Source organism: Corticium candelabrum, chromosome 5 (genome assembly GCF_963422355.1).
Source record: "Corticium candelabrum chromosome 5, ooCorCand1.1, whole genome shotgun sequence".
Classification (NCBI taxonomy): Eukaryota; Metazoa; Porifera; class Homoscleromorpha; order Homosclerophorida; family Plakinidae; genus Corticium; species Corticium candelabrum.
Window position 1 is genome coordinate 5,158,601 of NC_085089.1, and position 14,331 is coordinate 5,172,931.

The window sequence follows — 14,331 nt, forward strand, 5'->3', positions numbered from 1 at the left end:
GATGTTCGCGCCGGAATGAGAGACTGCGCAGACGCACCGGCCCGACTACGGAGCTCTGTATTTCGTGTTTTTAGTCTTTGTGCCATGCGTATTTTGATTTCCTGCACGCCAGGGAATGTCTAGGTGAGAAGAGAGCGAGTTTTGTAAGTCACGTGGTTTGGTGTAGTTTCAGTGCTGTTTTGATATTCTAGCGGTTCGTCGACGGAAACGCGCACCTATGGAGTAACGTCAGCTCTGAGTTACACGGGTCCGAAGGAAAAGGTTGCCTCCAGACGGGCGACAGCCTAGTAGTGTGTAATGGTCGTTTTGATTGCAATTTGTGTCAGGACGTCGAGCTGACAAAGAAGCTGGAAGAGTTTCTTGTGCCTTTGGGGATATACGAGACCGACGACGAGCTGCAGCACAGGTTTTTTGTTTAGAGTTTAGTGGTGTTGTTCAACGGTTGAGCATTTTGAATGACACTGTTTGTTTGTTTATGACTTGTGTGTGTGTGTGTGTGTGTGTGTGTGTGTGTGTGTGTGTGTGTGTGTGTGTGTGTGTGTGTGTGTGTGTGTGTGTGTGTGTGTGTGTGTGTGTGTGTGTGTGTGTGTGTGTGTGTGTGTGTGTGTGTGTGTGTGTGTGTGTGTGTGTGTGTGTGTGTGTGTGTGTGTGTGTGTGTGTGTGTGTGTGTGTGTGTGTGTGTGTGTGTGTGTGTGTGTGTGTGTGTGTGTGTGTGTGTGTGTGTGTGTGTGTGTGTGTGTGTGTGTGTGTGTGTGTGTGTGTGTGTGTGTGTGTGTGTGTGTGTGTGTGTGTGTGTGTGTGTGTGTGTGTGTGTGTGTGTGTGTGTGTGTGTGTGTGTGTGTGTGTGTGTGTGTGTGTGTGTGTGTGTGTGTGTGTGTGTGTGTGTGTGTGTGTGTGTGTGTGTGTGTGTGTGTGTGTGTGTGTGTGTGTGTGTGTGTGTGTGTGTGTGTGTGTGTGTGTGTGTGTGTGTGTGTGTGTGTGTGTGTGTGTGTGTGTGTGTGTGTGTGTGTGTGTGTGTGTGTGTGTGTGTGTGTGTGTATTGTCAAGTTTCAACATCGATTCTGCGACATTGATATCAAGACATTTTTGACTGCTAGATCGTATTATAGCTACATCTGTTACCATAGGCATTAACAAAGTAAAGTATGACAGGATTTTGGAAGCCAGTGTCTGGCAAGAGCATTGAATCTACACAGTTTCTGTGTATGATAGAGCAGTAAAATGTCGTGTTGCTGATTTTCGATTAGCAGTGTCAATAAGTAGCTAATGCAAGCTTAGCCTCGAATTTCCAGACCAGAGAGCGCGCGAAGTCTAGTCTGGACCAAGTTGATACTAAAATGATTTTGGAAGTATTTATCAATAGTGATGCTAAATGGTGTCTAACAGTGTAGGATCGTTTTACCTAGATCAACATATCATTTGTAAATGCCATGAGATCTCACGAAGAAAGAGACGTCTGCTGTGTTTGCAGCTATGTCTTGGTAGACGGCATGAAACGACGACTCTTTGATTCTTCGGCAGACCGCTAGCTAGTTTAACCGCTCGACTAGCAAGACTACCGCTCGACCAGTTGTCAAAGGTGATGGTCTGGTGACGCTGCTGTGCATGTCTTGTTACCACAAGCTTGAAAATATTGAAGAACTGAAGCTGAAACTAAAATTAAGACGTATACGTGCAGAGTCTAATCATTGTTCTGACATGCAGAGTTTAGTCATTGTTCTGGCGTGCACTTAGCCGCCCACGAGGATTTCACACACTTGCAATCAGTGCTAGTGCACTTAGCATAACCAATTATTGCTAAGCCAATCAGAATTTACAACCGAGATTCGGGTTGTAGAAACTGATTGGCTTAGAAGGGCTATTTCCGAAATCATTTTAGTATCGACTTGGTCCAGACTAGATCTGGAAGTTCGAGGCTAATACAAGCTCTGCCTTTGTATCATTTTGTTAACAAAGAAATGCAGTACTTGTGGAAATAAATTATAACCCAACATTAATGACACACGTTTCTAGTAATTTTGGTGAAAAATTACCAAATATAATGAAACTGCTATTGCCCCTTTCTCCATTTGTACATTATGCATTATGCGTTTCATGGTTTGAATTAATTGACAATAAATTCGTAAGGAACTAAATTTTGTGTTGTCTTTGTTTGTTTGTGTCAGATACACTGCACTTTATTGTAGCATACTGTTTTATTTCACATGTGTTTAATTATCTGTGGTGGCCGTGTAACATACATGCAAATTGCATCTTTAGAATTTCGGTTCTTGCTTCATTGAATGATCTCGTGAAGGAATGGATTGTCAAATTGAGTCACGAAAAGGTTAGAAGGGCTCTGTCATAGAGTGCTAGTACCGTCCCATATCTGATATGGGACGTTCTCAAATATGGGACACTGGCACAAAGCTTCCAAGCAAGCTACCTTCCCATTGTTTATATTAAAGTAAAGACTGATCATTCGTAAATAATTCTATTAGATTCAAGCTAATCGGTTTAATTTTCTTACCGTCACAAGCTCTTTTGAGAAAGGGTCTGATTCTCCAATATGGGACAAACCATCCAATATGGGACAGCTGCTAGTCGCTGAACAAAGCATCTTAACCATGGAGTCAAAAGGGGCAGGTCTCTTCTACCTACAAAATTGGAATCAAGTTCGTCGCTTTGTGCTTCTCTTCTCTAGAGACGACGGAAAATGGGCGAGTTACACCATCTAATATGGGACACCCGTATTGTTTGAAGCGGCAATGTTGCTTTGCCTAGAATTTATTTGACTTTCAAACGCAAGACAAAGCTGTTTATTGCTTCTAGTGATTAATCAAGTCCTTGGTACTCAGTTAGAGAGCTTTTATACTGTTGCCTGCATTGTTTAGCTAGCTAGAATCCAGCTGCAATGCAGCTCGTAGTCTAGAAATGACTAGAATCAATATCTCTTTGTTCAAACACTTTGTAGCTTCTTTCCTGTTGTGTCAAAAACACTGCTTGTTGTTTTGGCAAAACTGATCAAATGTGTGTAGAGGCACTGTAATGAAGTGTTTATCTAGTTTCAGCTTGCGTCTTGTTATCTTTGGGTGCATTTGAATACTAGCTCCAGTTCTAGAACTGGAACTGCTAGAACTGTTGGAACTCTTGCTAGCAAATGAACGCTTAGAACTGTCAGCAAGTTGAGCATGCACAATAGACTTTGACGTCACGGTAAGCGTCAATAAGAAGTAGAGTGACGTTTCTATTCCACTTGCTGTAGTCTGTTTGAACATCAGCAGTGCTTTCGCTTTCAGTTTTTGGAGCTGCTCGCCAAGAAGGTCACTGCAATCAGTTCCAAATGTTGTTTTTTCTGGTGTTTGCCAAGTGGATGGTTGCCACAAGTGTTCATTAGGACCAACTAGAATGTCCACAACGGCCTCAGCATCTGTATCCGCCATTTCAATTCGACAGCTTTCGGAAATTTTTGCGTTAGGGCGTGACAGTTCCAACAATTCCTTCTCTCTATACAGAACTGCTAGAACTACCAATCGAACCAGTTCTAGAACTAGTCTTCGAACACACCGTTGTCTTTCTGCATGGTCATCTCCCATGTACACTGTTTCTTAGAGCCAGACCAGGTACTGCACGGTCATTTCTTCTTGCACACTTGTCTTCAAACAATGCACTGATTTCATGAATAACCTTGAATTAGTTAGCCTAAGCTACCAAAGAGAAAACTTGTCCAAGCGACGTACAATTGATAAAAACACTTTATTACAGTGCTTCACCCACAATCGATTGGTTTTGCCAAGAACAACAGGGAGTGTTTTTGATGCAACAGGGGAGATGGTACAAAGGGTTTGAACACAAAGATGGTGATTCTAGTCATTTCTAGACTATGACCTGTTTTTGCAGCTGTGTTTTAGCTAGCTAGATAATGCAGGCAAGAGTGTAACAGCTCTCTAACTGAGTACAGAGGACTTGATTAATCACTAGAAGCAATAAACAGCTTTGTCTTACTTTTTTTTGAGACTCTAATAAAATTCTAGGCAACACAACATTGTCTCACTTCATACAATACGGGTGTCCCATATTAGATGGTATGACCTGTCCCTTTTCCTTCATCTCTAAAGAGGAGAAGTGCGAAGTGACGAACTTGGCTCCAACATTGTAGGTAGAAGAGACTTGCCCCTTTGACTAAATATCCGATTCATAATTAAGACACTTTGTTCAGCGAGAACTAGCAGCTGTCCAATATTGGATGGTTTTGTCCCATATTGGAGAATCAGACCTTTCCTCGAAATAGGGCTTGTGACGGTAAGAAAATTAAATTGATTAGCTTGAAACTCTAACAGAAATGATTTATGAATGATCAGTCTTTACTTTGATATTAAAAAGGAGAAGTAGCTTGCTTTGTGTCGTTGTCCCATGCTTGAGAACGGCCCATATTCGATACGAGCCTCTACAGTTAAATTTTTCTGTTGTCGTACAGAAGATGCCCGAGTCAGTGGCCTTGAAAATGACAGGAAAAGTATACACATTTGGTTCGTACCGATTGGGAGTGCACACAAAAGGTAAGTAACAGTTGGTGTGTAATGGTTTATTACGAGTTGGCAATATACAGAGTGAATTTGCTACAGGGACATGAAAGTGTAAATGCACAGGTTTCTTTGTGTTATGTGTTTATGTTTAGAAATTACAATATTTTCTTGTTGTGTACTCCATATTCTACTCAGTTTGTTGTGGTCTGATAGTTTGCTATGTGTACTAGGGCTGGTGGCTGGTGTGCCTTCTAAATGATGACTGCTATTGATGTGTGTGTGTGTGTGTGTGTGTGCACGCGCGCGCGTGCACCCACATTTGTGTATGTGGTGTTTACAAATGGTATAACGTGGTGCTTGCAGGCTAGAAGGAATGATGCCTGGTAGGGCTAACAGATGGATTGTGTGTCAGCACTTGACCAGAATGTCATTGCTTATGAGTATGTGGGGGGGGGGGGGCATAAAATGTAAAGCATTCACTACAATGGTAAAGTACATGTATGTTTAATTATGTTGGATTTATGGATTTACATGTATGTGTCTATATTCATACGAGACCTTTCTTAGCACATTGTTAGTATTCTCATAACTGTAGAGTATTATAGTATGGAGAAAGGTATAAATGATTTACTGTAATAGAACACCGAATACTCTGCTACTAGTAAAATATGCATGTGGATTCATTCTTCAAGCACAAAGTAATTTACATTACTGTTGCACTCTTAATTGACTTGTCATCTGTCTAATGTACGAAGAGCAGATACCTCTATGTGTAATATAATATAGCCAGTAATACCATCATATGCACAGGACAAACTCTCTGAGTACTGATAATAGTATGATCAGATGGTTCTGAATTTTGATTTGTGCATTAATTTTATCTCATTCATTCGTAGGTGCAGATATTGATACTCTCTGCGTGGTTCCTCGACATGTGGAAAGATCAGACTTTTTCACATCGTTTCTTGACATGCTACGTGATCGAAAGGAAGTGAAGGACTTGAGAGTGAGTATTGTGTACTCAGTTTACAGTATGATCAGTCATCATCACAGCTATCGATTTTGTTAGGCTGTAGAGGATGCGTTTGTTCCTGTAATGAAGATGGTATTTGATGGAGTGGAAATCGACTTGCTGTTTGCTCGTTTGGCACTACAAGAGCTACCACCAGATCTAGACCTTAGAAATGATTCTTTGTTAAAGAATCTAGATGCACGCTGTGTTCGTAGTCTAAATGGTAAGGGTTTATGGTGACGTTGTATTGGACTAGAGGGTGGTGAGTGTACTACAGTAGTGTTTTGTGTGCGTTTGTAGGATGTCGTGTAACTGATGAGATTCTTCATTTGGTGCCCCACAGAGAAAATTTCAAGCTAACTTTGAGAGCTGTGAAATTATGGGCTAAACGTAAGTATTTTGATCGATCTGTGTCAAGTTAATCAGTTGATTTGAGTGTCAAGCAATTTAATATAGATAGTATGGCAGTGATTTTCCTAACTCCCTTCAAACATTCGTCCTCATCTTGCACATATTTGGCCCCGCCTCTAAAGAGGCGTGGCCTAAGTCTGTAATGTGGTACAGTAGTAAACGTTTTCTACTGTGAATGTAATTGTAATGTATGTATATCAATCAAACTTGTAGACAGGCTTCATTATTAAACCAAAATTCAAACGGTGTATACTAATAATAACACTTTGTGACTATGCTCATCATGTTATAAGGTAGTCGTACAAATTACGCCTAGATGCTGTCCTAGTATTATAGGCAAATACTTTCTACTATAGTCTATATTAAACAAACATGTGGGCATGTTTTACTAGTTTAATATAATTATTAACCAAACTTGTGCAAACAAACTTTTAATAACAGTCTGTAATTATGTTTATCATGTTATGTGGCAGTGAGTGCCTATAACACTTTGTGCTCAGGGTGCTGTCCAAGTACTGTAAACGTGGAAATTTTCGCGTGTTTAAATTTTTGCATTTTTTTCATCAGAGATCATTTCGTGGGTTATAATTTTCGCGGTTCGATGCATGTCACGTGGTTCTATGCATCACGTGGTCCACCTATGGCGCTGCTGAATTGGTTACGTAAAGCGGGGATGTAGAGAGAAGACCTTGTCTTCCGCAACCCACTGACGTTCTCGGTCTACCTTCTACGACAGTAATGATTGTGTGTTACTTCAAGAAGGTCCCCCTACGAGGGCTGACCACGAGCGAAAAAGAGAGAGTGAGTACTACGTGTACAGTGCCTCGGAACGATTGAGCATTGCTCATTATGCGAGCGACCATGGAGTTGCACGTGCAGCCAGACACTTCAGTAGTGTGCTGAGCCATCCAGTGAACGAAAGTACGGTTCGTTCGATGCAGAAAAAATACCTCCAGAAGATTAAGCAACAATCAGGTAAAGTTCCACTTGTCTCTCTTCCAAGACAGAAACGTGGACGTCCATTGTTGATTGGTGATACATTGGATCACATGATACGGAATTACATTTTGAAACTTTGAGAAGCAGGCGGTGTGGTCAGTGTACCCGTAGTGATAGCAGCTGCTCGTGGGATCATCGCCCACGAAAGAAAGGACATGCTGAGTGAGTTTGGAGGTTCTTTTATTCCAACGAAGAACTGGGCTCGTATGCTAGACAGGATGGGTTTTACCAAACGGAAGGGAACCAAGGCTGCCAAACAGAAATCTGGTGACCTTCCTGAGATAAAACAAAATTTTGTTTTTAAGTTTCTAGATGTAGTGAGTAAGCATCAAATCCCAGCAGATATTGTTGTGAACTGGGACCAAACTGGAGTCCGCATGGTCCCTTCTGGTAACTGGACTATGGAAAAGAAACGGTCCTGTCAGGTTGCTATTGCAGGTTTGGATGATAAACAAGAAATTGTAGTATTGCTTGCAGTCAACATGTTAGGTGAAACCCTACCCAGTCAAGTGATTTACCAAGGTACCACTGATCGTTGTCATGCCAGATATGACTTTCCTGATTCTTGGAACATAACTCATACTGCTTCCCATTGGTCAACAGAAAGCACCATTTTAGAATACCTAGAGAAAGTGGTCGACCCATACTTTGTCCTGAAAAGACAGGAATTAGGACTGCCCAAGAAGCACCATGGCTTGTTGATTGTTGTTGTTTTTAAAGCCCATCGAACAGATGCTGTACGAAAATTCCTAGATGCAAGGTACATTTCTGTGTTATACGTGCCAGCGTGCTACACAGACAACTTGTAGCCATTAGATTTGACTGTTAATAAGTCATTTAAAGAAGACTTACGGCAGTCATTTCAAAACTGGTATGGCGATCAGGTCAGACAACAGCTAGACAGGGTACTTCTATGTGCGACATTACTGTAGATCTCAGATTGTCATCTATTGAGAATTTGCATGCTGGCTGGATTGTACACGCTTATAAGGCAATATCTGAGCGTCCTAGGCTCATCAGAAGTGGGTTTCTCAGGCTGGTCTATGCATGCCCTTGCCCCTTCCTTGTATTGCTTCAGCAAAACACTCAGTGTCTGTTACTACTCCTTCGCAGTCCAAGAAAGTAAAGTCCTATAACCAGCGTACAGATGACCTTTGCAATGATGCCTCTGTTGCATTGATTGTAGAATACTTCAAGTCAGTTATTTCTTATGTATTGCCATCGCAATTCTGCCAGTCAAGGTTGAATGGGCGAAATGGCAGCAATGCTTGCACGGTTATATCTATTTTGTGTAGCTACCCAGATTATGCTAGATTGTGTGCAAGTACCCGATAGCGGTACTGCAGAACCATCACAACAGACCATCAGAGCTTTTGTTGCATGTATTGAAGAAGGCAACAAGCATTATGATAGTGCTGGGTGCAGAGGCTTTTTGTCTGTTTACGGTGCGATAGAGAGTGTCTGTTCGGATATAAACGTGACAATTGCCAGAGGAGGATATTTTGGCGTGTGGGATTATGACCAGTTCAAACGAGATCTGCTGACTATCAGAGACAGCTGTTGGAGCAGGCACAGTCCATACAGGTGTACTTGTAATACCAAGTCACTTTTCAGTTGCAATTGCATTCGATCCTCGCAAGTTGTGTCTTGCTGTGTTTGACAGCCACTCTCATCATGGCAGTGGTATGAAGATTGATGCCTCCATAGCTGTAGCTTCATTAGATGACGTTGGTATTCTGCACATGGCAGAGTTTCTTGATTTTGCTCTCAATGGAAATGGCTTAGCAAATGGAACTATGAAGGGTGCAGACATCATCTTGATTCAGTAGTTTTGAGTAGAGTACTAACAGCAGTGCAGTTTTATTAAATTGTGTTGTGTTACTAGCTAGTACAGTAGCACTTCTACAGTATACAGTACTATCAGTATAAAGTTTGATACTAGTGAACAGTATCCCTTATACGGGACTTTGCACGGGATGTTACGTGAGGAATGGGCTACGCCTTCATAAATTTTCGCGTCGTGTTTATTTTTGAGGGAAAAACTTCAACCGCAAAAATAGCGAAAAGTTTCATCACGTGAAAATTTCCATGTTTACAGTAATCTTCTAGCTTTGTGCTCTTTCCACTTGCAACATCATGTCATGCACGCTCAAAATTAAACTGATACATAGGTGGTTCTTCTAGTAAAATGCGCATCATCAAGCAGCCAATTTTCTCTTCAGACAAACGGTTCGTAGTTTTGTCATAATACCATTCTGACAAGAGAATCCTCTTTCACAGCCAGCATTTGTTACTGGTATGACAAGTACATCTGTCAACAGTTACTGGAGCAAGCGCTAGACGCAAAGTCAGTTTAGCAGTACCTAAACAGCCTGCTAGTAACCTACAGTCTACCCCATAAGGAAGTGATAATGAGTTATGAGATGGAGGTTACACCAGGTGTGCTCATTAGAGCTTGTACATGTTATATCATTTAATCTAAATGGTTCCAGTTGCTTTCTGTATGTCTTACAAGATAATTGGATCATGGTCATAGCTCCACCTCTTGTATCTGAATCCTCTGTTTCCTTTGTAGGAAGGGCTTAGTTAACATAGTAAACGAAAATGCCAGGCTCTGCTATACCAAGATCACCGGGAAGGTCCAAAGGCAGCAGAAATATTGCAGATTTCGAAGTTCAACCTTGTGGGGAATAGTATAGACCTGCTGGTGTAATGGGTTTTAGTAGACAAGAATGCACTTAATAGGATGCGTCCCCCTGTCTGAAATCTGCATCCCAACCTCCTCGAATGCGTCCCAGGACGCATCAAATGTATTGTAGGAAAATCATTGTATGGATAGTTAGTCTAGATTGAATTTAGGATTGTAGTTGATAGTGACAGTAATGGGAATCGTGAATGAGTATACTTTAAACAAGAAGTGGTAATACGTGCGTGCGCGCGCGCGCACACACACACACACACACACACACACACACACATCAATGAAAGCGTGCACATAATAGTGCACAAGGACTTACTGATTGTAATGCAAATGGACTTACTGATTTAGAGTAATGAAATCCCAATAAATAAGCTTAGCTTACACTATACTGCTTTTTTGAGCTGGTTTAAGTAATAGTTTTGATTTTGTATTGCATTATTTCTCTAGGTCGTGGTATTTATTCTAATGTTTTGGGTTTTTTGGGTGGTGTATCATGGGCAATGTTGGTGGCACGGATATGTCAACTGTATCCGAATGCTGTTGCATCGACACTGATACAGAAATTCTTTTTTGTATATAAGACTTGGTAAGACCATTCACGTGGTATGCAATTGTTGACACTCACTCGTATTGTGACAGGATATGGCCGAAGCCTCTTCTTTTAAAACAACCCGCACAGGACAACCCATTTGGTTTGCCTGTGTGGGATCCAAGGGTATGTCATTTGCATGCCAGTGTGGACATCAGAGTGCCTTATCTATTGACATGGGATTGCTGTGTCTGTTGTCATGACATTGTTTGTTGCAGTGTATGATAATGTTGTAGGTCAATCCTAGGGATCGTTATCATCTCATGCCGATCATTACTCCAGCATATCCGCAGCAGAACTCGACGTTTAATGTGTCATACTCTACATTAGCCGTAATGACAGAGGAATTTTCAAGAGGTTTATCATGGAAACATTGTTGTATTCATATGGCATTAATTTAACTGTTTCAGGATTTGAAATTATGGAAAAATTGTTGAGTGATGGCGATGCTCAGTGGAGCATCCTTTTCGATCCAGTGAACTTCTTCAACAAATACAAGTAGGGAAGATTGCTTTTTGTTGTAGGTCGTTGGTCCACATTTTGTCGTATGTAGACATTACATTGCCATCAACGCAACAGCTCAGACAGAAGATGAACGTCTCGAATGGTTGTTGTAGTTTGGTGATTAGTTCATTATGAATGGACATAATGTGACATTTGCAGGGTCGGACTGGTCGAGTCGAAAATTCGTTTGCTTGTGACTAGTCTGGAGCACAGCGAGGGAGTTAAAAGGGCTCATGTTAACCCTAAACAATTTCAATTGGAGAAAAAGTGAGAATTTGTTTCTTCCTATCCAGAAAGCATAATCAGATTTGTGTTTTCTGCACAGCAACGAGCCACAGACATTATGGTTTATTGGTCTTGACTTTGAAACTCATGGTGGTAGGTGGTAGTCGAAGAATTGGGGATACCACAGTTCTGATAGTTGTTTTGCTAATTCAGATGTGTTGAAAGTGGACCTGACGTATGAAATTCAGATGTTTGTAAATACAGGTATGACTGTGTTGGAGGCTACCTACATGTTGTTGTGTTGGTTTTGCTTTACTGTATTTTCATTTTTGGTTGCTGTCTGGGATGTTACAACAGAAACATATTTTGTGGTAGATGTTGAACACGTCTAGGGGTGTTTTGGCTTTGGTTGCCCTCCAGATGTGCCTAAGTGTGGCAGGAATGATTGTATGAGCTGGGGCAGGGCACCACGAGCATTATAGGGTCTCTCATGTTGGCATTCTATTGGATGAACACATGTGCATCTAACTGGTTGGCATAGGCAACTAGTAGCATTTGACACACATAGGTATTTCATTATTATTTAATTGCAGATTTATGGAGCAAGTTTAGACACATTGAAAATGTGCCAAACATAATACAAAATGAATGTAGATTAGAATTGCTCATAATTGATAGACTCAAGCCAGTCTCTTCCCACCCCTTGTATGTCACTCTGGAGCAGAGAGACACTGGTACCAGACCGCCTTCTTTCAGTGCGATAAAGTTTGTACATGTACGTCATACTTCAGCAGCTGGTATGGCTGCTAGTGGAGGCCTTGTGAACGCCACATTCATATCTTGTGTTGGGTTCTCCCTCTTGTTGGCCAAGAAACTCTGTTCGCAGCAGCAGATACCTAGGTAGTCATTGTTTACATGCTTTCTTTTTGGACCGGAGTATTTTTCAGCATATTTTCTCTGATGCTTTGTCGTTTTTCTTTGTAATCTTGGCGCATAGACATCTCTGACCACATTACCAATGTCGGCTTTGAGTAGAGAGGGCTTCTGGTATGATTGTAACATTTTGTTTGTGGCTGCCATGGGCATTATCTACCAGTAAAGTAGACACTGGTTGGCATGCATACTGTAGAAGAATTCACTTGTTGAGAGGAAAGCAATTACTAACAAATGCACGATATTGTGATACAAGTGGTGACCACTAAACGGCTCCCGGGAGCCGTTTATGTAACACTGCCTGTTTAAGTATGCAAAGATTGTGCCAGGCGGTCTGGTACCAGTCTCTCTTCGCTCCAGAGCGACACATGGTGGTGCAGCAAGGGCGAGGAGAGACTGGCTCGAGTCTACATATTACAAAGACTAGAGGGTCAATTTACTAGTCGGTTTCAGTTTTGTCTCCTTTCTCAACTCCTTGTAAGCTAAGTTATTCATGGTTATGTTAGCATTGCATTTCTAGCTGCAATGGCAGGTGTAACATCCAATGATTGTAATTCAGCTTGATTTATGCAAATACAGATCGGCATGTTTTTAGAATTTTTTGTTGAGCACATAATTTCAGGCGCTTGTGCAACTATTAGTTCTAGAGCAAGTGTTGTTTGTAGTTCACCAACTCCTTTACGCCTTGATCAATTGCATAGGCAGATATTCACTACATGTGGTGTACAATGTGTAGCAGTTTGCTTTATTTGTAGGTTAGTGTGCTGACGGTGTGAGTATTTTAAGCTATTTGTGTGTAAACAGTGAGATTTGTGTACCGACATTTTACTGATTTTGAACTACAGTTCGCACGCAAGCAGACAAGTCATTACCGATGTCCAAAGACACCATACAAGTCGAAGCCAAGTATCTGAAAAGGTGCACTGAATGTGTTAGAGCAGCCATGAGTCCACGGACTGTCTTGCTGATTACTGTCTGTACATCAGAAAGCAACTCCACGAATTACTGCCTCCAGATGTCATCAAAGTGTCAAAGAAACGCTCTAGCCAGGTAGTGTTGCCATCGGGCCCATCCTGTTCACATCTACTTTGTCTCGTTTCTTTGTCAGTGATTTGTGCAGCAGGAGAAAGCGTGTTTGCTTTTAGGGTATCCGGAAATTGGGTCAAGAGCTCGAAGCGAGTCATTCAAGTGGTGAAGTCATTATGTTGAGCACTAGTAGTTGTAGTTTGGACTCTTCTGGCCTTCATGCTGTGTCTACAGAGTCCAATGTTATAGATGGAGAGTCATTGCCGGCTCGCAAGGGAAGACCAAGGTCGTATACGAGCAAGACACCACCAGAGAAGAAAATGAAAGTTGACCAAACGGTTGGTTTAAGACCAAACCGGTCGAGCAGTTCTATTCAACTGTAGTTTGTTTTCAGGTAAAGGCTAAAGCGGTGTCGGCTGAAGGCAAGGTAGCATTGATATTAATTAGAACAAGATATATAAGTTATGTCGACTGTTATTCATTGGGCGTGTAACACAACTTGGTGCTATAGTTGTGTCACGAAATGATGATACAAACAACCGGACCGCCACCACACGGAATGAACGACAAGAAGAAGCCCGACTTCGATCTGTCGAAGTGAAGATTGGGTTTTTGAGTTGGAGTGTATGGTGGCTTCTCTTGCATGCATGAACTACATGTAGGTAGTATCTTTCAAATGTGGGGTGTTATGATGGGTGTCGAAAAAACTGGAAGTTTAATGGGTAAATATGAACAGTCAATAAGAGGAGAGTGACTTTGTTATTTGTCTGTGTCATATCGATATTCGATGTGTATGGCTAACGCGGTGAGAGGAGATATACACCATCATGCTGATTGATCGAGATGTTAGACTATGTGCTAGATTGGCAGCGCTCAACGTGCATGGTCTAGGTTTTGTTTACTGGTGGAATATGATAATATGATGGTTGCTATTCACGAAGTTGCCAGATTACCAATAAGTCTGTACTGTGTTCTCGTACTGTTCGTGTCTTTCTGTTGTTTTGTATGTTGAATAGCCACAGACTTGAATTCATACAAAAAAATTGCATGGTAGCAATACCTGCAGGCATGCTGCTTCGGTTTCATCTACCTTTGTGTAGTTTACTTGTATATCGTGAGAATTTGTTGAACTGCAAAAATTTTGTAAAATTAATTCCTTGGTAGGTGGAATTTAGTGTTTTACTCTTATCCAATTAGCCCTGACAATGCAAAAGTACTATGAAAGTCCAAGACCTGACATTAATTAAAAAAATTAGTTGCAGCAGCAGCAGTAGCTGACATTTTGTCTGCCAGGTTTCTCAACTAAAAATGGGTTTGTTTATAAGAGAATCGTGAGCTGTGCTGGTAAATATGCACAAGAACTATTTACGCACTACGTGTACCATCTTCGTGTCATTGCTGCATTTATGAATGTTACAGTGTGCAC

The 14,331-nt window shown here is 41.4% G+C and overlaps 1 protein-coding gene across 4 annotated transcripts; it reads left to right on the forward strand.

The window, feature by feature from the left end:
• Nucleotides 1–7: 7 nt before the first annotated feature.
• Nucleotides 8–13,667, forward strand: LOC134179801 (poly(A) polymerase type 3-like). Of its 4 annotated transcripts, none has more exons than XM_062646760.1 (22): nucleotides 8–123; nucleotides 192–261; nucleotides 327–406; nucleotides 2,260–2,326; nucleotides 4,457–4,538; nucleotides 5,402–5,511; nucleotides 5,575–5,740; nucleotides 5,818–5,907; nucleotides 10,076–10,214; nucleotides 10,268–10,343; nucleotides 10,454–10,574; nucleotides 10,628–10,715; nucleotides 10,771–10,824; nucleotides 10,881–10,988; nucleotides 11,047–11,099; nucleotides 11,160–11,210; nucleotides 12,725–12,797; nucleotides 12,866–12,929; nucleotides 13,025–13,094; nucleotides 13,155–13,243; nucleotides 13,300–13,332; nucleotides 13,417–13,667. In XM_062646760.1, the coding sequence occupies exons 1-22, from the start codon at nucleotides 116–118 to the stop codon at nucleotides 13,504–13,506; spliced, it is 1,782 nt and encodes a 593-aa protein (XP_062502744.1). In that variant the 5' UTR covers nucleotides 8–115; the 3' UTR covers nucleotides 13,507–13,667. The 4 variants fall into 4 exon arrangements, with proteins under 4 accessions (XP_062502744.1, XP_062502746.1, XP_062502745.1 ...); XM_062646762.1 differs by having other exon boundaries at nucleotides 13,025–13,070; XM_062646761.1 differs by having other exon boundaries at nucleotides 9–123; nucleotides 13,025–13,070; nucleotides 13,140–13,243.
• The last annotated feature ends 664 nt before the right edge of the window (nucleotides 13,668–14,331 follow it).